Raw genomic sequence first — 24,531 nt, 5'->3', positions numbered from 1 at the left:
CACTTCCATTGACGAGCGGATACCATGCGCGACCATGGGGTCTCGAAAAGCACCCTAAACAAGTATTTTTCATATTCTGAAAATGCACCCCTTAATACCCCTTTTCCACTAGGGCCAGGACAGCGTCATGACAAGGCGCGGAATGTAATAATTGCAATCCGCGACCCTTCCGCAACCTGTCCGGACATTCCTGGGAGTGTCCGCACGCTGTCCTAAACCCTTCCTGGTGTTCGGGAAATCAAAATTTGTCCGCATCCAATTTTACCCCTTTTCCACTATGGCCAGGACAGCGTCAGGACAAGGCGCGGAATGTAAAAAATGTAATCCGCGACCCTTCCGCAACCTGTCCGGACATTCCTAGGGTGTCCGCGTGTTGTCCTAAACTCTTCCTGGTGTTCGGGAAATCAAAATTTGTCCGCATCCAAATTTTGGTCGAGACCAAAGTTTGGACGCGGATTTTGAATTCCTGACACCTTCGGGACCCTGTCCTGACGATGTCCTGATGATGTCCAGACCTTCCTAAACCCTTCCGCGTGTTCCGGAAACCATCCGCGATCAGGTCAGCTTCACGAAGCAAAGAATGATGACATGCGGAATGATGACATGCGGAATGTGTCAGGAACATGCGGACTAGAATAAGAAGGCAAGAGGAATGTGTTAGGAATGCGCGGACAGGAGTAAGAAGGCAAACGGAATGTTTCAGGAATGTGCGGATATGCAGTGAGCGAGTTGACGAAAGCAGCCAGCAGTGGTCATTGTAAAAAAAAAAGAAATAGAAAGAGGCAGCGTATCAACATTTAAGACGACACGACGGGCACTTCTTGGTTAGATAGGGGACTTAATCGTGATTTTTTTTCACACCATAAACTTTGAAGAGGGTGCTCGCGCTACGGTTGATAATTTGATATTATGATGTTTAAACAAGTAAACAAATTCAGCAAGTAATGGCCAAATGCTGATATTATTATGGCACCTTTTGAAACGTCAACGCTGGTACATTTTTAATAACATTTTTTTCTTTTTTTTTCCATTCGATGTACTATATTAAAATCATGAACAATACGGTAGATGCATTATCCTGCTAATTAGATGATATGATAAGATGACTTATGTGATACAGCATGGGGCGCGTTTCCATATAAGAATATAACACTGTTCTGACATGTCAGGCGAAAAGATATATTTTTCCTCTCATTCATTCGTATGAAGGCATAAAATATGGACATGATGGATGAATTTCGATTTGAAAAAAAAGGAAATATTGTAGCCTATGTAATAGGAATAACTACTTTGAAAATTGTATTTTGATGACGAAACACTTTTTTATTCTCGCCAGCTCTCGAATGGGTCAAAATCAAGGTTGTTTTGGAAACAAGTGCTTTCTCATTTAATAACTTGACGATAACTTCTTTGTATATCGGGGGGTTGTCCGTATATTATTCTGATTATCCGAGTCCTTGGTTTTACCTCTCGGGACGTTGTCCTAAGTTTGTCCGGCTTTGTCCTAATACGATCTGCATGCTGTCCGCGCCAAACGCCGAAAAAAAATATTCAGACATTGCTGTCCTAAAACACTCCAAAGACATTCCCAGGAATGTCCTAGGACAAAACGCAGACAGTCCTGGTTATGTCCTCGGACAAGTTCATTTGCATAATCTTTTTCGGGATTTGGTGCGGACAGCATGCCGAAATGACAAAAGTTGCTTCCGGAACCCTTCCTGGTCTTGTCCGCGCCCTAGTGGAAAACCGCCTTAACAAGTATTGGAAACAAAACGATACCCTTGGCAAGTATTGAACCCCTAAACAAGTACAGCGATATCTTAATTGATGTCCGGACGTCGGTTTTACCTTTATCTTTACCAAAGTATAAAGAAAAACTCATTTCATACTAAGGTATTATTTATTTTCATCACTCTGAAATGCAGTAACTTTCTTATTTTACATCCGGCGATTTTGATGAAATTTTCAGTGTTATTCTTGTTGGATTTTTCTCTTTTTATTCAAATCATCTTTTTCTTGGGGTGGAATTGTCCTTTAAAGAGCCTGATCGGTTAAAGTGAGCATTGGGGTAAAAATTCATTTCATATTCTTATGATGTAATCACTGCCGGATATTTAATTGATATCTAAGGTTTCTAAAATCCATATTTATTTGGTAAGGTCCGAAAAGCGACTGGGGCGTTGAACACTGCTGTCACGGACGGCCGATGCTTTTGAGAAATATTGACTTGGTCCTATTTTGACAATCATCAGATTGCCTTGAGTTTTGTTTGCAAGTAATAATAGATGAAACACAAGTTTGCTAATATACAAAAAAATGTTGGGAAATATTTGTCCTGGAATCGTCATACCGCATTTTTATATTCATGTTTATGCAAATTTGTCCGTCCGTGACAGAAAGAAAATTCAAAAGTTTTATGTTCTATTGCTGGAGCAATGAACTAAAAAACATGCTGAGCTATCTCACAAGCAAAAGACATAAAGCGTGTATATATAAAACCCAGATCAATAAGTATTCATATGCAAAAGTTGGAAAGTTGAATTGGCATATTGTTACGCACGTACAAAACTTTCTCACGGACGGACATTTGCATTATGTTGCAATGTAGGGGATTTCTTATTTGTAATTTGTGTTTTATCAGTTTGGGTAGATATTTTATTACATACATCCAATAAATGATATTGTAATTCATAAATATACCCCCAAATAACCCCTACCCCAATACACTCACACACAAGTATTTTCATGCCCCACTGACGAAATCTCGAGGGGGGCATATATGTTGCACCGTCCGTCCCCCTAATTTGTTCCGGCATGATGATTTTAAAAATATTTGACAGATTTTTAAATATTTTTTGGTATGTAGGTAGATCACATTAAAGTACAGGTAATTTTCAAATTTGGAGTCCTCAAGTCCAAGGTCAAAAGTCACAGCTCATTATATATGCAGATTGTTTTCTGGCTGATAAGTTGATATTCGTCGGAATTTAAAAATGATTTGATATGTAGGTAGATGGCACTTAAATAAAAGTCAAGTTCAGATTTGGAGTCTTTCGGTAAAAGGTCAAAGGTCACAGCTTATTATATTTGCAAATTGGGTTTGGGGTGATAACTTGATAAATATTTAACAGAATTATCAAAAAATTTGTATGTAGGTAGATGACACTAAAACACAAGTCAAGTATAAGTAGGATTCTGCAGGTCAAAGGTCACAGCTAATGCAAAATGATTTCCACACACTCATTAAGACAATGCTTACTGACTGCATTATAGCTGGAACATCTCTGTCCTGTGGGCACAGAAAATTTCTATTGCTATTATAGATATGATATGAGTACTGGGTGCTGGGCTGAAATGTCAATTTTAATTGGAATAATGCCCATCTGTGACACAAAATGTCCGTCTGTGACGCCAAATGTCCCGCATCCGTGATGACACTGGAAATGTCCATCCGTGGCAAAACTTTTTGTCCTTCTAGTAACCATGGTAACTGTTACAGCTTAATTACTTCAAAATTACAGTCAGGGAAGTCAACTTATTAGATTAACATCTGCAACGAAAATAAATTGTCAGCATGGTTGAGATAGACATAGGCGGATCCAGGGGGGGGGGGCCGAGGGGCCCGGCCCCCCCCCCCCCTATTGGCGGAGCCAAAAAAGGAAAGAAAGAAAAAAAAAGAAAAAAAAGAGGGAAAAGAGAGGAGAAAAAAGAAGAGCAGGAAGACGAGTGAATAAAATAAGATGAGGGGAAGACTTGGAAAATAAAAAGAATCTTTCATGTCACTATATAAAATTTTTGCTCGCGCTTCGCGCTCGCATTACCTGTTAGGTGGTCTTCATATCTTGTTCAATATGGAGCTTAAATATCAAGTTTAGAAGTCAATATGCAAAACATATTTCTCCTCGGAAATCGAACTTTGATTATTTTGTGTGATTTATAAATTGATTTTTAAAAAGTGTTCTGTAAAAATGTCAGTTTTATGGTCTGAATATTAACATATTCTGCTCGCGCTGCGCGCTCGCAAATTTTGATTTATCAGGTACCTATCGTGTATTCCATAAAGTTTTCAAAATATCCCTTTTCAGGTCTGATTGTCAAAACGTATCAGCTAGCGCTGCACGCTTGCATTTTGATTGGCTTTTAGGTAGAAATCTCGATTTTTTCCGCTCGCGCTTCGCGCTCGCATGAATCGTTTAGCTTTGTAGCTATCCTTGAAATGTCCAGTTTTCAGGCCATAATATCATCAGATTTCGCGCCCTCATTAGGCATTAATGAATAAGATATTGATTTAAAAATTAAATTGTCCCTTTTGTTTCATCTCGCGCTTAGCAAGAGCAGTAGGAAGATATAGTCATCATTTTCATATGATGACGTGTCCCAAGGATGTCCCGATCCTAAGTAATAATAATTAAAAATATCAGCTTTTTATTAAGTGCAATCCATATCCACCTCACAATTTTCCTACAAAGTGCTTGAAATATAGAGAAGAAATTGACTCTTTTTCAGATCGGAATATCAACTGGTTTAAGCTCGCGCTTCGTGCTCGCTTTGATTTTCATGATAAAAGATGTATTTAGAATGCCTATATTCTAGGTCTAGATATGAAACATGTGCGCGCATGTTTATTCAGATACTCAACTTGTTCTCTATTTAAATCATTATCCAGTTTCAGATCACAATATCAAAAATTTTCTGCTCGCGCTTTGCGCTTGCATTATTAATGTAAGGAAGATCCCCAATTGCTCATCCTTTTCATGATAATTTACAAAACATGAATAGAGTGTCTCGTTCAGTAGGTCTAAATCTCGAAATTTTCCGCTCGCGCTTCGCACTCGCATCAATTGTTAGTTAAATCTGTTTAAGTTACATTAGTGCTTAAAATTTCCATTCTTTAGGTTAAAATGTCGCGATTCGCGCTCGCATTACTTGATTTTTTAAATATGTAACGTCTTCATGACTTACTGCAAGCAGTCTTTAACATGTACCTTTTCCATCAGTTCATTTCTGCTCGCGCTTCGCATTCATAGTAATTATTTAGTTGCATACTAATCTTTTTCAGGATAACAAACATTGCCCAGAATGTTCAAATTTTAGGAAAAATACATAAAATTTCCGAAAAAATTTAGCTCGCGGTTCGCGCTCGCATTATATAAATAAGGATTATGATATGAATTTAGGTTGATTTTTAAGAATAAAGCTAAGATGTATATGACTATTAGGACTACCCCTTCAAAGAAACAAAAAATCATCTTCGAGCGGCCGATCGAAGAAAAAAATCTGCCCCCCCCCCCTATTGGCGAAGGCTGGATCCGCCCCTGTAGATAGACACAACAAAAGATCACTGACAAGTGTAGAAACCCATTTCTATCGTGTCCGTCCGTGACATTGAATATTTAATGGATTCTATCTTTAGTAGGTAACCATGGCAAAAAATTCTATAAACAATTAATTAACAATCTCAGTGATACTCTTTGCAATGAAACATAGTACACATTGACAAATTCCACTACTTAATTTTTACAAGTCTTTAACTTTCAGAATTTGTTAAATTTCCGTCGATGACGAGCTGATCAGGCTCTAAACCAAATACTATTAATGAAACCTCTTGGAAAAGTTAGAGGAGGCATTGCTCTGCATATTTTATGCAACTACATTCGGGCACCTTAAAGCATAGTACACATTGACAAATTCCACTACTAATTTTTACAAGTCTTTAAACTTTCAGAATTTGTTAAATCTCCGTCGATGACGAACTGATCAGGCTCTAAACCAAATACTATTAATGAAACCTCTTGGAAAAGTTAGAGGAGGCATTGCTCTGCATATTTTATGCAACTACATTCGGGCACCTTAAAGCATAGTCCCGCAAGAGCCTGTCGAAGATACCCTACCCTTATCCGTAGCTTGACTATCAAAATATTGTGCTTTTTGGAGCCCCCAATGCAGCAAAATGGTTACGGCTTTACAAAGCCTTTGTAGAAAAAAACACTGATTTATTTTTTTATCACTTGGAGACGAAAGGGTAGACTTTTCTCTATCAAAATTTGCCATTTTGGAACCCCATCAAGACAAAAGGCGTTTCTGTTTTGCAGTAAACACTTTTCTTCTTTTGAAATCACTTGGAGAGGAGAGAGTAGACTGTCCTCTATCAGCTACATATAAAGTGCTGGCACAGCTAAGTCTACCCCCTCAAGGGGCTGCCGAAATCACCCACTTCTTTTTCTGTATTTTACCTATTAGTTTATGGGAAAATATGCCATTTTGGAGCAACCATTGAGGCAAAAAAGGGCGTTTTGCCGTGCAGTAAAGCCACTTTTATTGTCTTAAAACCACTTGGAGACAAAAGAGTAGGCTTTCCTCTATTAGCTACAGAAGTTCTGGCACATTGAAGCCTACCCCCTCAGGTGGCTGCCGAAGTTACCCACACCTTTTGTCATATTTTACCTATTTATGGGAAAATATGCAATTTTTTGAGCCCCCATTGTGAAAAACAAGCGTTTATGCTATATAAACCCACTGTTATTGTCTTAAAACCATTTGGAGACTAAAGAGTAGGTTTTTCTCTATCAGCTACATATAAAGAGGTGCTGGCATAACACATTGAAGCCTATCCCCTCAGATGGTACATGGTTACCGAAGTCACCCACCCATTTTTCGTATGTTCCCTATTAATGGGGAAATCTACCAATTTGGAGCCCTCATTGAGGCCAAAATATGTTTCTGCTATAGCAAGCCTCTGGCATTGTCTTAAAACCACTTGGAGACGAGAGAGTAGGTTTTTCTCTCTGCACATAGAAGCCTACCCCCTCAGGTGTCTGCCGAAGTCACCGACCCAATTATGGTGGCCCTGAAGGGACATCGCAAATATAGACCAAATCGCCAATTTCGTCGTGAATTTGTTTTGCTTGCCTGGGCGGTATATGCGGGTTGAAACAAATTCGTCTGCTGCTAATTCCTCCACTGCAGGGTCGATCTACATTCATTTAGTCTAATGCAATTCTGTCCATTAACCCCGGGGGGGGGGGGCACTTACATTGACGAGTGGATACCATGCGCGACCAAAAAAACACGTAAAAAGGATGTCTTTTTCAAGATAGGGCACGTTACATACGTAACGTGATAAGGGTGTCAAAAACACAAAAATATTGAAAAAAGGGTATCTATTTCGCTATGAAAAATATACGTGTTTAGGGTCAAATATGCGGGGATGATGAAACAAAATCAAAATGTTTTATAAAGGATGTCCTTTTTGCCCCAAGGTGTGGAAGGTGGGGCCGTACTAAACCAAAATAATGGTGTGTACAGGTAAAACCGACGACCGACGGACGCGTGACATAACAATAAAATATCTCTGTACTTGTTTAGGGGTTCATTTCAGGGAATACTTGCTAAGAGTATCATTTTGTTTACAATACTTGTTAAAGATGTTGTTTGAAGGTTTGCATGGTGGTATGTACAATCGCTGATGTGGTTTACGGTACACCATGTGTAGTGTCATAGAAACAGTGGATAGAAGAAGAGAAGAAATGGATAGGCGAGAAAGTGGAGATTTGAGAATAGAGTATTCTTTCTTGTAAGTAGTCCTGAAAACAACATCTTCAAACAACATCTGACTCAGCTCTACGGGGAGCCTACTCAACGCACCGCCAGGCAACTTCAACGCGACGTAGTCAAATCAGCTAAGCTTACCAACCACCTCACCTTCCTTAAACGCTGCCGTGACTCCGACATCATCCCGCCAGGACTTCAACTTAAGTCTTCCGTTGACACCCCGAAAGCCAGACGCATCCTGCACCAAGCCAGCCTAGACCTCACTCGCGAACGCATCTCACGCACCCGACACCAACTCCACGATCTCAACTCAAGCATCGCTTCTACTCAAACTCAACTCAGCCGACGACTCAAGCCAGACGACCTAGACAAAGTCCAAGCATTCAACAACTACACATCTCGCAAAGCCTTCCAGTCCACCAAACTGAAGCAAATCAATAAGTTCGACCGACTCCACTCCCGCAAGCCCACACAAACCAACCAACAACCTCCGACCGAAACAACCAAGGACACCGTAATCAACCTTAGCCGACACCAACTTACCCAAGCCGAACACAAAGTACTCTCACTCGGACTCAACTTCGCCGTAGCTCCCAAGAAGATCCCTTTCTCCGACATAGTACAGCAAGTTGAACCCAAACTCCGGTTTCTCTCCAAAGCAGCCGCCAACGAAATTAGACTCAAAGTGACCAATGCCCTCTCCGACGCCAAGCCACCTAAACCAAACCTCTCGAAAGAAGAACACTCTGCCATCCAGGACCTCCGACGTAACCAATCCATCCACATCCTTCAAGCTGACAAGGGCAACGCCACCGTTGTTATGGACCAAGACGTATACGATGACAAGATCGAAGACATTCTCCAGGACAAGGACACCTACTCCAAACTCAAAAGAGACCCAACTCCGGCCAACGAAAGAAGAATCAACCAACAACTGCTAACTCTTCACCGATCCGACGCACTACCCAAGGCACTCTACTTCCAACTCAGATCTTCTTCAGCCAAATCACCAATCCTATTCGGACAACCCAAGATACACAAGCCTAACACTCCCCTCCGTCCTATCATCTCCACCCGTGGGTCACCCTGCTACAACACAGCACGCCACCTGGCCAACATTCTTCAACCACTCGTAGGCCAAACCCAGCACCATGTCACCAACTCCAAGCACTTCATTGACGTCGTCTCCAAGACCAAGATCCAGCCATCCGACACACTCGTCAGCTTTGATGTCGTCTCCCTCTTCACCAGCGTACCTGTAGACCAAGCATGTGACATCATCAAGCAACGCCTGATCACCGACCAAGACCTCGCATCGAGAACCACTCTCACACCAGACCAGATCCATGACCTCCTCCTCACCTGTCTCAACTCCAACTCCTTCAAATGGCGCAACAACTACTACAAACAACTACAAGGAGCAGCCATGGGTTCACCTCTCTCACCAATCATCGCTAACATCTTCATGGAACATTTCGAACACCAAGCACTTAAGACTGCGGACAAAACTCCTTCACTCTGGCTCCGCTACGTTGACGACACCTTTGTCATCTGGCCTCACAGCACACCCGACCTTCACCAGTTTCTCAACCACCTCAACCACCAGCACCCCAGCATCAAATTCACCATGGAGACCCAGCACGACAACTCAATTCCTTTTCTAGACGTCCTCATCACCAAGACACCATCCGGATTTCCATCTCATCAAGTATACCGAAAACCCACCCACACAGACCGCTACCTCAATTTCCGCTCACACCACCACCCATCCGTCCACCAATCAGTCGCCGACACTCTCGTCAGACGAGCCCACCAACTCAGCGATAAGGCCCACTTACAACAGGAACTCAAGCACGTGACCAATGCACTCACCACCATCAACCATTACCCCAGGAGAAGGATCAACACTCATCCGTCCAACCGCCAACCCAGCACCAACAGCGACAGCACCCAAACCAAACCTATCGCCACCATAGCACTTCCCTACATTGGCAAGGCTTCACACCGATTACAACGCATTCTTCACTCTGCCAACATTCTCGTCAGACACCAATCCTCTCGAAAACTACACTCCATCCTGCACTCTCACAAGGACAAGCACCCATCCAACAAGCAACCAGGCGTTTACAAGATCCCCTGCGACTGTGGCAAAGTCTACATCGGAGAAACCGGCCGAGACTTCGACACCAGACTAAAGGAACATAAGACCCACCACCGACGCAGCGACTGGGACCGATCTGCCATCGTCAAACACGCACAACAGGAAAATCACCGCATAGACTGGGACAACAGCCATCTAATCACCAACATCCGGCACTGGAATACCAGAAGGGTCAGGGAAGCCATTGAGATACATCAACACCACACCGTGCCTCAAGACCCTGGCCTCCACATCAACAGCATCTGGCACCCAATCCTACGTCACCACCCAACTTCCAACCAATCCACAACCAACTCCAACAAGCCACCAATCACCGTCACCTCACCAAGTCCTCCTACCAAACACAGCAGTCTGATCGAATCACCAACTCAACCAGCGACTTCGCCAACACACACACCGCCGCCACCGACTTCGCCAACACACACACCGCCGCCACCGACACCTCGCTACAACCTCCGCCGACGACCCAACACCTCATCCGCACACCAGGCCACCCACTCAATCCCGCCGAAGCCTACCCGACGAGTCCGCCGACCAACACGCACAGATCGCCATAACTGATGTACCTACCACGCCGACACACACGCCGCCGTAACTCACCCCATTGTCTACACACCGCGTCCGCATACCACGCCAACTCGTTTCCCGCCAAAACCACCGACCCACGCACAGAGCGCCACCTACGACGACAACCCGCCGTGACCGCCGGCCCAGCGCTTTCCCCCACGTCCGCACGAACGTCATAAGTACCGCCGCACGCCAAGCGAACACTCACTCCTGAAGACGGACAGTCAACCTGCCCGAAACGTCGAGTCTCTCTACTACTCATCATCTCTACTCGCCTACTCAAGCCAGCATCTCCTCATCGGCTCTACTACTCAAGCTGTTCTCAACTCTTCAATCTTTCCTGGTTTACAGTCCTTTTCAGGACTACTTACAAGAAAGAATACTCTATTCTCAAATCTCCACTTTCTCGCCTATCCATTTCTTCTCTTCTTCTATCCACTGTTTCTATGACACTACACATGGTGTACCGTAAACCACATCAGCGATAATACTTGTTAAGGGGTGCATTTTCAGAATATGGAAAATACATCGCTGTACTTGTTTAGGGGCTCAGTTCTGGGAATACTTGCCAATAGTATTTGTTTCCAATACTTGTTAAGGGTAGAGTTTCACACGCCAATACTTGTTAAGGGGTGCATTTTCAGAATATGGAAAATACGTGTTTAGGGTACTTTTCAAGACCCCGTGGTCGCGCATGGTATCCACTCGTCAATGGAAGTGCCCCCCCCCCCCCGGGCCATTAACTTTTCGCCTAACAACCATATGGTCCACTAAACATTTGGTCCAGTCATCACTTCGTCTAATCACCAGTTCGTCTATGACAATTTCGTCTCATAACTAGTTGGTCTAATATCAATTTTATTTTCCTTAATTTCGCCCAATTTTGAACAAAAAAGGAGGGAAAAGAGAGGAGAAAAAAAGAAGAGGAGGAAGACGAGTTAAAAAATAAGATGAGGGGAAGACATGGAAATAAAAAGAATCTTTCATGTCACTATATAAAATTTTCACTCGCGCTTCGCGCTTGCATTGCCTGTTAGGTGTTTCAGGGGCGGATCCAGCCTTCGCCAATAGGGGGGGGCGGAATTATTTTTCAGCCATATTTTCCCCGATCGGCCGCTCGAAGATGATATTGGTTTCTGTGAAGGGGTGGTCTTCTTAGCTTTATTCTTATAAATCAACATAAATATATAATATCGTATAATGTGAGCGCGAAGCGCGAGCTAAATTTTTTTGGAAATCTTATGTATTTTATCCTATAATTAAAAACTCTTCGTTATTTTCTGTTTTTTGTGTTGTGAACCAAAGTTCAACAAAATCGTTACTGGACACTCTATTCATGTTTTGTAAATTTGGAAAAGAATGAGTAATTCCTACATCAATGATGCAAGCACAAAGTGCGAGCAGAAAATTGTTTATATTGTTATCTGAAACTGGATAATGATTTAAATAGAGAACAAGTTGAATATCTGAATAAACATGCACGCGTGTGTTTCATATTTAGACCTAGAATCTAGGCATTGTAAATACATATTTTATCATGAAAATCAAAGCGAGCGCGAAGCGCGAGCTTAAACTATTTGATATTCCGATCTGAAAAAAAAGTAAATTTCAGCTCTATATTTCAAGCACTTTGTAAAAAAATTGTAAAGTGGATATGGATTGCACAGAGTTGATTTTTTTTCATTATAATTACTTTGAGTTTTGACATAGGACCGGTACATCCTTAGGACATGTAGGACATGTCATCATATGAAAATGATGAATGTCTTCCTATTCCTCTTGCTATGCGCGAGATGAAGCAAAAGGGACAATTCAATTATTAAATTAATATCTTATTCATTAATGCCTAATGAGGGCGTAAAGTCTGATGATATTATGGCCTGAAACTGGATATTTCAAACACTTTTGTAATTATAAATAGAATGCATCAGTTAATATATTTTAACAATTAATGCGAGCGCAAATTGCGAGCCTAAATCTTTGCATTGTCATGAAAAGGGGATTGTATAATCAATATTGAGACATACGATCAAAATGCGAGCGTGTAGCGCTAGCTGATACGTTTTGACAATCAGACCTGAAAAGGGATATTTTGAAAACTTTATGGAATACACGAAAATAATAGGTACATGATAAATCGAAATTTGCGGGCAAGCAGCGCAAGCGGAAAATGTTAATATTCAGACCATAAAACTGTCATATTTACAGAGCACTTTTTAAAAATCAATTTGTTAATCATGCAAAATAATGAAAGTTTGATTTTCGAGATGAAATATGTTTTGTATATTGACTTCCAAACTTGATATTTAAACTCCATATTGAACAAGATATGAAAATCACCCAACAGGCAATGTGAGCGCGAAGCGCGAGCAAAATTTTTATATAGTGACATGAAATATTCTTTTTATTTCCATGTCTTCCCCTCACCTTACTTTATTCACTCGTCTCGATCCTCCTCTTCTTTTTTTCTACTCTCTGAACCCTCCTTTTTTATTTCTTTCCTTTTTTCCTTTTTTTTTGCTCCCTCGGCCCCCCCCCCTGGATCCGCCTATGCATATGGATAGCAGTGGACATCGTTCTGTCGTTTCAATGTTTTTTTTTTAATTGGTCTAATGCCAACTCGTCTGCTTTCATTTGGTCTACCATCAGTTCGTCCACTATCCACATGCCATTTTGTCTAATAACCAAGTTGGTCCAATTGCCATTTATTCCATATGCCATTTGGTCTAATTGAACTAAGTGTTAATTGGGCGAAATTAAGGAAAATAAAATTGATATTAGACCAACTAGTTATGAGACGAAATGGTCATAGACGAACTGGTGATTATAGACGAAGTGATGACTGGACCAAATGGTTATTGGACCATATGGTTGTTAGGCGAAAAGTTAATGGACAGAATTGCATTAGACTAAATGAATGTAGATCGACCCTGCAGTGGAGGAATTAGCAGCAGACGAATTGGTTTCAACCCGCATACCACCCAGGCAAGCAAAACAAATTCACGACGAAATTGGCGACGAAATTCACGACGTCGTGAATTTCGTCGTGAGACGTGAATTTCGTCGTGAATATTCAAATTGACGACGAAATTGGCGACGTCGTGAATTTCGTCGTGAATATTCGCGATTTGGTCTATTTGCGATGTCCCTTCAGGGCCACCATACCCAAGAGGATACTTCCGAATACACACGTAAGCCAAGTACAAAAAGGGATGAGGCAACTCTTGACAGGTTCCCGTGAAGGTAGTCTTTAATATGCCCGAATGGGGTAAACTCTAAAAGCTCTCGTAGGGGTAGGCTTCAATGTGCCAGAGAGTATATTAAAATCAATTTGTGGAACAAAATTTATCCTCTATCTTTTCCATATTATATCATTGGAAATAAATAAACGTTACTGTGTGGTACAAATGCCCCCAAATGCCACTCTCTTCCTCAAAATTACTTCCTTTTTTCCATAAATAGGCAAAATAGGCAAAAAAGGTGGGATGACTTTGGCAGTCCCTAAGGGAATAGCGTTGATGTGTCAACACTTCTTGACATGTAGCTGGCATATATTCCTTTATCTCCAAGTGGTTTCAAATAATAAAAGTGGCTTTACTATATAGTGCCTTTGTGTGTGAATGGGGGCTCAAAAACCCTGCGAATTTTTCAATAAATAGGAAAAATAAGCAAATAGGTGAGGGAGACTTCGGCAGCCCCTGAAGGGGGTAGGCTTCAATGTGCCAGGACGTCTTTATCATGTTTATATGTACCTGATAGAAGAAATCCTACTTGTTCGTCTCCAAGCGGTAACATTACAATAAAAAAGGCTTTACTGCAAAGCAGTAACGCCTTTTTCCTCAAGGGGCTTCAAAATGACGAATTTTCCAAGAAATGGGCAAAATACGGAATAGGGGTAGGTGAGTTCGGTAGCCCCCTGAGTGGGTAGGCTTCAGTTCTTTATATGTAGCTGATAGATAAAAACCTACCCTTTTGTCTCCAAGTGGTTTTAAGACAATGAAAGAGGCTTGCTATATAGCAGAACACCTTTTGTCCTCAATTGGGGCTCCAAAATGTCAGATTTCCCCATAAATAGGCAAAATACGGAAAACGGGTGGGTGACGTCGGCAGCCACCTGAAGGGAGTACGATTCGATGTCCCAGCACTTCTTTATTATGTAGCTGATAGAGGAGGGTCTACTCTCTCGTCTCCAAGTGGTTTCAGAATAAAGAATAAAAGTGTGTTTACTGCAAAGCAGAAACGCCTTTTTCTACAATGGTGCTCCAAAATCGCGAATTTTCCAAAAAACGTTAACGTTGACCTAAAAATGACCTTTTGACCTTACCATGTGACCTCCGATTGCAGCACAAAATCTAGGTCCCCCAAGTCCATCTCAGGGGCCGCGGAACGGTTTTCAAAGTGGGGGGGGGGGGGGGTGACCATGCAAAAAATCACAATCCTATGGTAATTTTTACGTTTTTGTACACGGTTTTGGAAAAAGGTGGGGGGCTGAAGCCCCCCAGCCCCCCCCCCTCCCCCCCCCCCGCTTCCGCGGCCCCTGCATCTACCATCCAAGCTTGGTTGAAAAGTGATTTACGGTTGCAGAGTTAGGTCTCATAAGAGAGTCTTGCATGTAAACTTCAACGTTGGCCTGAAAATAACCTTTGACCTTACCATGTGACCTCCGACTGCAGCAAAACATGCACTGTGTCCCCCAAGTCCATCTACCAAGTTTGGTTGAAAAGTGATTTACGGTGGCGGAGTTACTAGGTCTCATAAGAGAGTCTTGCATGTAAACGTCAACGTTGGCCTGAAAATAACCTTTGACCTTACCATGTGACCTCCGACTGCAGCATAATATGCAGGTCCGCGGCCCCTGCATCTACCATCCAAGCTTGGTTGAAAAGTGATTTACGGTTGCGGAGTTAGGTCTCATAAGAGAGTCTTGCATGTAAACTTCAACGTTGGCCTGAAAATAACATTTGACCTTACCATGTGACCTCCGACTGCAGCAAAACATGCATGTCCCCCAAGTCCATCTACCAAGTTTGGTTGAAAAGTGATTTACGGTGGCGGAGTTACTAGGTCTCATAAGAGAGTCTTGCATGTAAACTTCAACGTTGGCCTGAAAATAACCTTTGACCTTACCATGTGACCTCCGACTGCAGCATAACATGCAGGTCCCCGGCCCCAAGTCCATCTACCATCCAAGTTTTGTTGAAAAGTGATTTGCGGTTGCGGAGTTAGGTGTCATAAGAGAGTCACTGCATGTAAACTTTAACGTTGACCTGAAATGACATTTGACCTTACCATGTGACCTCCGACTGCAGCATAACATGCAGGTCCCCCAAGTCCATCTACCATCCAAGTTTGGTTGAAAAGCGCAGTTATGTGTCATAAGGTTTGTGACGGACGACATTTGATCCTTAAGTCTCGCCTTCACCTCTGGTGGGCGAGACAAAAAGTGTCTAAAAAATGTCCCTGTAAATAATACGTATCTCTCAGGAATTTAGGTCTGGCAAGTCACTAAATGATCTTTCACAATCATCATCATCATTGTAAATTTTTAGCTTCTTCTACAGATCTTACAAGTTTCTTGACGGTTGACCCATTGTTTGAAGGAAGAGCCAAAAAAAAAAAACGTGCCTGTCGCCGGACAACGCTGCTGAGACTTTTGCCGATTCCCTTGCAGTCTTCAAGATGGTATAATTTGCTGCCGTAAAGGTCGTCTGAGATTGAAATCCCTGAGTTTTTCAGCTTTATTTTATGAAAACAGTTATTAGGTGGGCTGATGATGTTACATCCACACTTTCCTTTTTCTTATGTTATTACATGAAATAATAAATGTTTAATTATTTCATACATGTGTAAATGATGTGTCTCCATTATGATGAAATAAGTTGCGGCAATAAAATAATAACTAATGCCTTTAATCAGTTGTCCATCCAATTGTTTTAGTTCTTGGTAGAATTTTTTTGAAAAAAACCTAATTTCATGTATTAAAATACAAAAGAACAAGTGGGGATCATCAGCCCACCTAACGAATATTCATAAAGAAAAATGCAAATCTTTAAAATTCAATAACTTCGCTATTTGTTATCCGATTTTGATCAAATCTTCAGCATTTTGCTTTGTGAATTTTACTCTATTTATTTAGGTATAAGTATCTCCAGCCTGGACCATCCCTTTAAAAAGATAATTATGTATCTCTCTAATCAAATCACGCGATCGCGAAACTCGAGCTGATTTTTTTTTAATTCGATCAGAACTGAAGAGGGGCATTAAGGCTTTATATATATATATATTTGTATATGTATATATATATATATAGGAATTCATTAAGACCATACGTATTTCACTAACCAAATGATGCGAGCGCTATGCGCTATAGAGCTGAATCTTTTTATTCAGACCAGAAGAAAGTACTATCTAAATCATTGTGAAAAGCGTATTCATTTAAGATTTTCACATTGTCTGTGGAAAAAATATGGAAATAAATGATTTTCATGAAAAATCCAAGATGGCCGCCAAAATTGCAAATTTTGAACCCCATGGCCACGATTTGGCAAAGGGAACGTCAAGATTGACTAAAGACACTTCAGGCAATACAAAAAAAATTGGTTAAAAAATATATCAAGATGGTGTATACGGGAACCACCATTTCCGACTAGACTCGAACATGAAGTTTAGCCATACAGATCTAAAATACAGATGATCCACTCTCCTCCGGGCTCTCACCCCCCCCCCCCCCACAAAAAAAGGAGGGAGCTATATAGTACAACATTTCTGAAAAGTCACGAGAGAAGGGTGTAAGCGAAAATAAATTGTCGCCCTTTTAAAGGAAGTCATTAAAGCAAAAAATCATATAGAGGCTGGTATACCGCAAATTTCCCTTCCTTTTCTTTCTTTTTTAAGTTTGTTAGCTTATCATAGTATCCGCATACAGATCTTGATCTAATCTCGATCTACCTCCGATCGGTTCCCTTGCCCGGAGTCATCGGGGGGGGGGGGGCATTTATGGTCAAACACCCAAATCGTCCAACATCATTTGGTCTAACAGTTTGTCCAAGAGATCTATTTGACATTATTGTTCATCCAATACTAACATGGGAATTTATCTAAATATATTGGTCTAATAACTATCAGATCTATTACCTTAGTAATGTGATGGTCATGCATTTAGTCCAATACCAGTTTTTCAATTTATCACTTTACTTGGTCTATTTATCTTCTGGTCTAAAACCAATTTTCCATTAACCATTATGTTTATCAATTAATATTTCGTCCATAATTGCATTGAAGTTTAGAGTCAAATATCATTGTGTCTATAAATACCCATTTCGTCTGATAACCATGCAAACTCCAATTAATATTTGGTCTAATGAAAATCATCAGTAGGTCTACTATGGCGTTTCAATTTTGGTCTATATTTCTTATCTCTGACTTTGAATTGTATGTTTATACTGAAATGTATTTTTTTTGTAATTTTCTTTGCCAAATAAATCATTATAATAATAATATTTGGTCAATACGAGCTTCGATCTTTTAGCTCTAATTTTAATCTCGGAACATGTGAATAATAGGGCCCTTCTTTATAAATCATTGTATCTGACTAGACTTGACCCCAAGCCCTCCTTTTTGGGGCTTGTCAATTTCTAGTTTTCTATACCTCCCCCTCTATATAATATCCGCCCTACGATGATTGCATAATAAGTCATCATATTACACTGTAGGCCTACGCCCAAAATCCAACTAAATCTTCCTAACAATTTCAAAGGGATATATAATTAATCATGTATTCTACTTTTTATTTTACTGTTGCCATATTTGCCCCTCCAGCTTCCCACAAAAATTTAGACCACCATTCCCACCAATGGGCCTTCTACTACCACCCCCCCCCCCGGAATTTGCTCGACGAAAGAAGCTCCATGGGGCCGATTGCACGAAAGGGTCTTTCCAAGGACCGTCTTTCGTGTCGCCCATCTTTTATGATGCGCTATAAGCGGGGTGTTTCTGAAATTTATGATAAACAAATGAAATTCGTAAGCTAGCTTTTAAATCAAATTTTATACAATTTCATGAGATATCACATCATTTTATAAAAAAATATTTTTGTTTATTCTAACGGACAAATAAAATATATTTGCAGATAATTTATTTGAAATGCGTTTCACATGGCGTATCATAAAAGATGGGCGACACGAAAGACGGTCCTTGCAAAGACCCTTTCGTGCAATCGGCCCATGGTCGAGATCCCTCATGCACGTGGCCTAGCCTGCGCTGCGCTGCCAGCCATATATACTAGGTATTTAACAGTACCGGTATGTCATGCGCTGTATGCTAGCTGCATTCATATCCATGCATCGCACAAATTTTATTGCGAAAGAGGTTGCAAGTCGAACTAGAACATGGCTCTTTACAACTTTAAGAAGATTACGGTTGTGCCAACAGCCAAGGTATGTGACATATATTAACGTTTTTCCATTTTGAATGTAATAAATTGCATGAATAAAATTACATGTGTTAAACTAAAATCCGTAAGCGAATACCGTTCGTACCGAAATCAATTTGCCGAACACGGGGAAAGGGCACCGCCAGACTTTCGCCGATAATGGATGGGTTGTACCGGATGGGTTATCGTAGTACCGCTGATTAGACTAGCCAGGCGGCTTCTTGATAGTAATCATTTACTATAGGCCTACTAACGTAGGCTTACTCTAAACGAAGCCAGGGAGTCCTTCCTATTCATCTGTGTGTACCGCAAAAAACCCTGAAACTTTCGCCCCCGAGATTTCTACTTTCCTTCTAAAAAAAGATCTAGGCCCTAGCTGTAATTTGTAAATCATGATGTAGGCCCTAGTACTTTTTAGTAGTAGTACATGATGTAGTATGTTATGTACATGGGTCATGGGATAAAACTTCATTTCCGACATTTCTACGCTCTCGTTATTTTTAAACAAGAATTCATCAAAAAAATGAAAAAATATTGTGAAAAGACGTTACGCCTTACGGACGCGAGCGTCGCGTAACGTTGGGGAAGTACAATAAGAAACAAGAATCAAGATTGAAGATGGCGGCGTAAACATCGGGCAAGTCTCTTCCGTCGGAAATGAAGTTTTATCCCATGCACCTATGGGTACATTACCGCCGCCGTGCACAGGATAACTGCTGGCACGGCACTTGCAATAAGTTTTTTATTCTTATTTAAAAATTTAAAATTTATCTACATTTTACATGAAGTAAGCTTTGGATATGAAACTTACCGAACGATATGAAGCCAATTTCAATTCCTCTCTGTCTTTCTGGTACTTTATAATTATATCGATGATTTTTCTTGATGTCGAAGCAGGCATGGCCCCGATTAGCTGGTTCTCTCTATACGCACAGAGAGGGCGCGCGGCATTATTTAATAAACTTGTTTACGTCGTTTACGTCAGATCAGCTGTACTGCTGGCTGCGTTCTAGGCGCTCCGCATTTTTTTCGCTGTTCAGCGTTATTTTATGATGTAGGGTAACGCGCCCGGTATTCGGTCACCTCCCAGAATTCGGTCAGACAGCTGTTTCAACAGCTGTTGAAAAAAAAATAATAATGCATGAGCCAGAAAACTTTGGCATATCATGCAAGAAACCAGCACTTCCAGCCCACCTAAAAAAAAATGTTGATTAAGACAAGCACACAGCCAAAAACTAACCTTAAAATTGACCGCGTCGGGGGGGTTTTGTTTACTTCCGGGTTTCTTAGCTATTGAGTTAAACGGACGCAGCCTCATGTAAACTCTTGTGACGTCATGACTTTGTGTGTAGGTGTAGTGAATTTGGTACGAGTGTGAAGGGGAAGACTTGTGTGTTCACCCACTCGCAGCGAATATGCAACTAGCAGTGAAACTGATGAGTAGCGAGGGCTTATACATTGCCCCTATAGTGAGAGGGCGCTCGACCAGAATTCGGTCGCGCAACATTGAGTGTTTTGCCGGTGTGTTTGTGAGGAGGGAAGAGCGTGCAGATACGTTGCTCCTCGCAAGTGAAACACTTATCTTAATCCATTATTTTGTTCTGTTAGGCCTAAATAAGTTTAGAATATATCTAAAATTATTTTTCATGAATAAAAATCTTAAATCAAAGATGTTTATTGCCTATGAAAATGCAATTTGAGCAGGTGAATGACGATGGTGACGAAGTTGGTAAATTTGACCAAGGCTCATTTTGATTGCCTTTGCGTGATTGAGTTGAAGTCTACATCTTTCTCAAATGATAGGGCAAATGATATGCCTACGTTAGGCCTAAATAAGTTAAGAATATACCTAGTACAATTATTTTTATTAATAAAAATCTTAAAACAAAGATGTTTATTGCCTGTGAAAATGCAATATGAGCGGGTGAATGACGATGGTGACGAAGTTGGCGAATTTGACCAGGGCTCATTTTGATATTGCCTTTAACGTGATTGAGATTAAGTCTTAGTGATTTCCTTTTTGGCCTCAATAGTCAAACTCAACCTCAATAGTTAAACCGTGTTATTTTTTTAATGTTATAGTTATTTTCAATATTATTATTAATTTGAATAATACATCCGGTTCCAGGGAGGATGGACCCCCCAAGAAAAAAAAAATTAAAAAGGCTCTTCCACGAGTGTTATTTTAAAAGACGTCATTGCTAGATCAAAGGCTGGAAAATTGCCCCTCAATTTTGCCCCTCAATTTTGCCCGTCCCTCACATATCAGAGGTCTGCGGCTAATTTTCTTGGTCGTTTTAATTTAAAACAAGGGGCCTTTTAATATTGTCATCATTGCTAATAACATCAATCGAAAGTGGATGACAATGTTGACGAATTCGGTTAGAATTATCAGTTACTGTTGTGAATTCAATTGGAATTCAGTTGCCCGAGTTAGGCCTAAAGTGATTTATAGAATTAATAAAATGTTCCTTTCGTCTAATATTAATTTTAAATTCTTTGAGTTCATACTTTCAATGACTTTTCAAACAGATATCAAAATCTTTACTAACAGTATATCAAACAGCAGGTTGACAACTCGGTATTGGATGGTAGACAAGATGTCAAAAAGGAGGGCGTCTGAGGTATATGGGATACCTAAATCAACGCATAGGGATAAAGTAGGTCTACATCTTTTTATTTACTTAACCATACTCTGAACTTAAACTATTATATCAATCGGTAATTTCCATCATGCTGTGTAATTCAAATGTTCTAAAATGTTTCCTTACCAGTTTCTCCACAGATCGATGGGAAGACACCAGTAAAATCGCGGCATGGTTCCAGCCCTTACCTGTCCGTTGCTATGAAAGCAAATTTGGCGGCATGGGAACAGCGGATGGCAAAATTCGGGGTGAAGAGACTAGAGTTTCAGCAGATGATTCAAAATTAATTGTCGGTCTCGTCGTTATTTTGTCTTTCTTTCCCTTTTAATGTTTCTCGTTCATTTTTGGGGGATTTAAAGGACCATTGATGTAGTAAAGGAAATGACAATAGCGAGGGCAGTAGTTTTGTGTTTTAATATGGAACCAGTAAATGATGATATTGAAGGAAGTTGCAATAAAACAATGAGCATAATTATGAAAAGGATAGTGTAAGAATAATAGATTAAGGCCATTATGATGAAATTAATTTATGTACATTATCTTCATTCAAATTATTTCATCAAGAAGGCGTACCACACTTGTATTCAAGAAAGATTTAGCATTGAGTGAATTAAAGATAGTCTTCAATGACCTCTTATATGACAATGTTCCCTAAAACTTTGTTTGATTTATCAAAGGAATGATATGAAATCCAAATTTCCTCTTCGCTTTCCCTATATCGGAGGCCGACGTAGATCTTATAAGTATCATTGAGCCATTAATTTTATTGTAAAAAATAAACTAATATAAAATCCAAGAAATTACAAAGAAAATATATATTCTACGCAGTTGTTACGCCCTGGTACTAATTATTTTGCAGTACAAGAATTATTTTTACATTCTATTGTTTGTATTCATATCATTCTTAATTTTATATAAATTTTATGTATTGTACGTAGATGGCCAAACAGTAAATTTTGTTACAGAGTATTTGATTTATTGATTTCTTTCCATTTATGAAAGACAAGAGTATGAAACTTATTTGCCATTTGTATTAATTCTACATTCACCTTGCCATTTATTTCATAGACTGAAAAAAATATACAACATCTTGACTGCAAAGACGTGAAGTTTCAATAACATGTTGCCCATTTGACTCTTTGTCTGTAATGAAATTGACTGAAACGATGATGCTGTGCCATTTTCTGGTTGATTCCGTTTTGGATTGTTGTATTAAAAATTCTGAGTGATTGAAAATTTATATAATCTTAACGAGAGGGGATTGATATGGTCAGCAGAGCAGAGGATTAATATTCATTGGGGACCTCTATTGTTGCATCCACCCCCTAAAAAATACAAAAGATAATCCTCTTCTCTGATGCCCATAGTTTGAATGAGCTAGTGTTGATCTACTATTTGACATAGGTTGTGTGGCTGATTATCTTTTGGTGATTGACTGGAGCGACTAAAAACAAAAACCAAGTTATTTGATAGATTTTCATGAATGACTATCAGGACTATCGGGATGGCAGATTAAAAATATGATTTTAGAAAATTATGAACATTAAGTAAAATCTCCAAAATAATAAATTCTACTCAGTAGCGGATCCAGGGATGAGCCCCCTTAATTTGACACTTTTATCATGTAAAAAGAAACGGGAATTACGGGTACACGGACCTTGCTCCCCGCTTGGATTCCCCACTGTACTGAATTACCAAATAAGCAACAACAAAAAAATAATAATAATAATAAACAGACCAAAATAATTAAAGACTCCCTCAAACAAAAACAGAACAACCCCAAACAAGCGAGCATGCATCTGAAAATGAAAACGGCAAACGGGTATGAAACCATGCAAGTTGGAATGTTACCAAAACAAAACACAAAAACAACATAAACATAACATCGAAAAGCAAAACAAGTGATTGAAAGTAGGAAATTGAAATTCATAAACAAAATATAAGAACACAAAACCCCCAAACAAACGAGCATGCATCCGGGGCATGCATAGGAATATGAAAACGGCAAACAGGTAAGAAACCATGCAAGTTGGGATTATATAAATACCAAAATAAAACAGAAAAAAAATAACATGAAATGTAACGTCGCAAAGCAAAACAAGTGATTGAAAGTAGGAAATTATAAATCATAAACAAAGTAAAATAATACAAAAGGAGTTTTGCCTGTAAAAGAGGGAAGAAAAAATACAAAAGTTAATTATTAAACATGTATTTTCATAGAATGAATAATGAAACATATATTCAGTTTACGCCATCACATGGCGAAATTTCAAACAATACCGTTCAGTCTCAATTCTTCCACCTGTTCTGTTATTTTTAGTGGACTAATTAGGTTTTATTGTTGCTATTATTAAAAAATAAACACTAGAAATGTATAATTAAGATGTGGAGATCACATAAAAGGAATAAAAAACAATAAGCATAAGAGAAATTCGAATAGTTAACATCAGATAAATCGCGCGTTTTCGCGCGACCGAATTCTGGGCGGCGTGACCGAATACTGGGCGGAAAACACCACCTCGGTCTATCGGCAATATTTTGTTCAACAATATTCAATATTCTAAATGAGTTCAATAATCTGAAAGAGGACAATTTTTTCTTTCTCCTGGTCGGTGGATTTACAAATAAATGAGGTAGGTATTTATTTTACCGGCGATTTCCCCTTAAGTGACCGAATACCGGGCGCGTTACCCTAGCGCCATCAGCGATTATTCGTGACATGCAACCTGTTGATTTTTGGTACAATTTCCTATTATGCGTCGGCGACTTGAATCTAGACTGTTCGATAGGAAAAATTCGCATTTCGATTGTTGTTTGCGTAATTTCCACCGCAGTATTAAGGATCGGACGGAGTAACTGGCTGAGATTTGGAGGTAAGCGTTTAAAATCCATTTTTATAGATAAGTTCGTGCTGATTTTTAAAATTAGATTACATTATAAGATTAAGATTACTAAATTTAGTATATTGTGAAGATTTAGGCGTGTTTCATATTCTCACATTCGTGTGATGAATGAAAACGTCTAAATTCATTATGAAATGACATGCGTTGAGCGAGGTTAGTATACTAACCTCGCATGTTGTGTGAGTGTATCCCATGTACATGATTTAGAGCCACCCATGGGTTCATATCGTCTCGCGTGCGAAGGAATATCAGTCATATGCACGCGACACACAC

The 24,531-nt window shown here is 40.0% G+C and overlaps 1 protein-coding gene across 1 annotated transcript; it reads left to right on the top strand.

Annotated features, from left to right (window-relative positions):
- Window positions 1-623: 623 nt before the first annotated feature.
- Window positions 624-10,273, top strand: LOC129263375 (uncharacterized). The gene is made up of 2 exons (XM_064095998.1): window positions 624-677; window positions 7,619-10,273. Exons 1-2 carry the CDS (start codon window positions 624-626, stop codon window positions 10,271-10,273), a joined length of 2,709 nt encoding a protein of 902 aa, XP_063952068.1.
- Window positions 10,274-24,531: the final 14,258 nt, after the last annotated feature.

Source organism: Lytechinus pictus, chromosome 3 (genome assembly GCF_037042905.1).
Source record: "Lytechinus pictus isolate F3 Inbred chromosome 3, Lp3.0, whole genome shotgun sequence".
NCBI lineage: Eukaryota > Metazoa > Echinodermata > Echinoidea > Temnopleuroida > Toxopneustidae > Lytechinus > Lytechinus pictus.
Note: the sequence above shows the minus strand (reverse complement) of the source record. Positions and strands in the feature narration are given on the sequence as shown.

Bases quoted from the DNA above. Each gene is read 5' to 3' on its own strand.
- LOC129263375 (XM_064095998.1), top strand. From the start codon at position 624: ATGCGGACTAGAATAAGAAGGCAAGAGGAATGTGTTAGGAATGCGCGG. The intron at 678-7,618 runs GTAAGAAGGCAA...CATCTGACTCAG, and splicing joins TTAGGAATGCGCGGACAGGA to CTCTACGGGGAGCCTACTCA.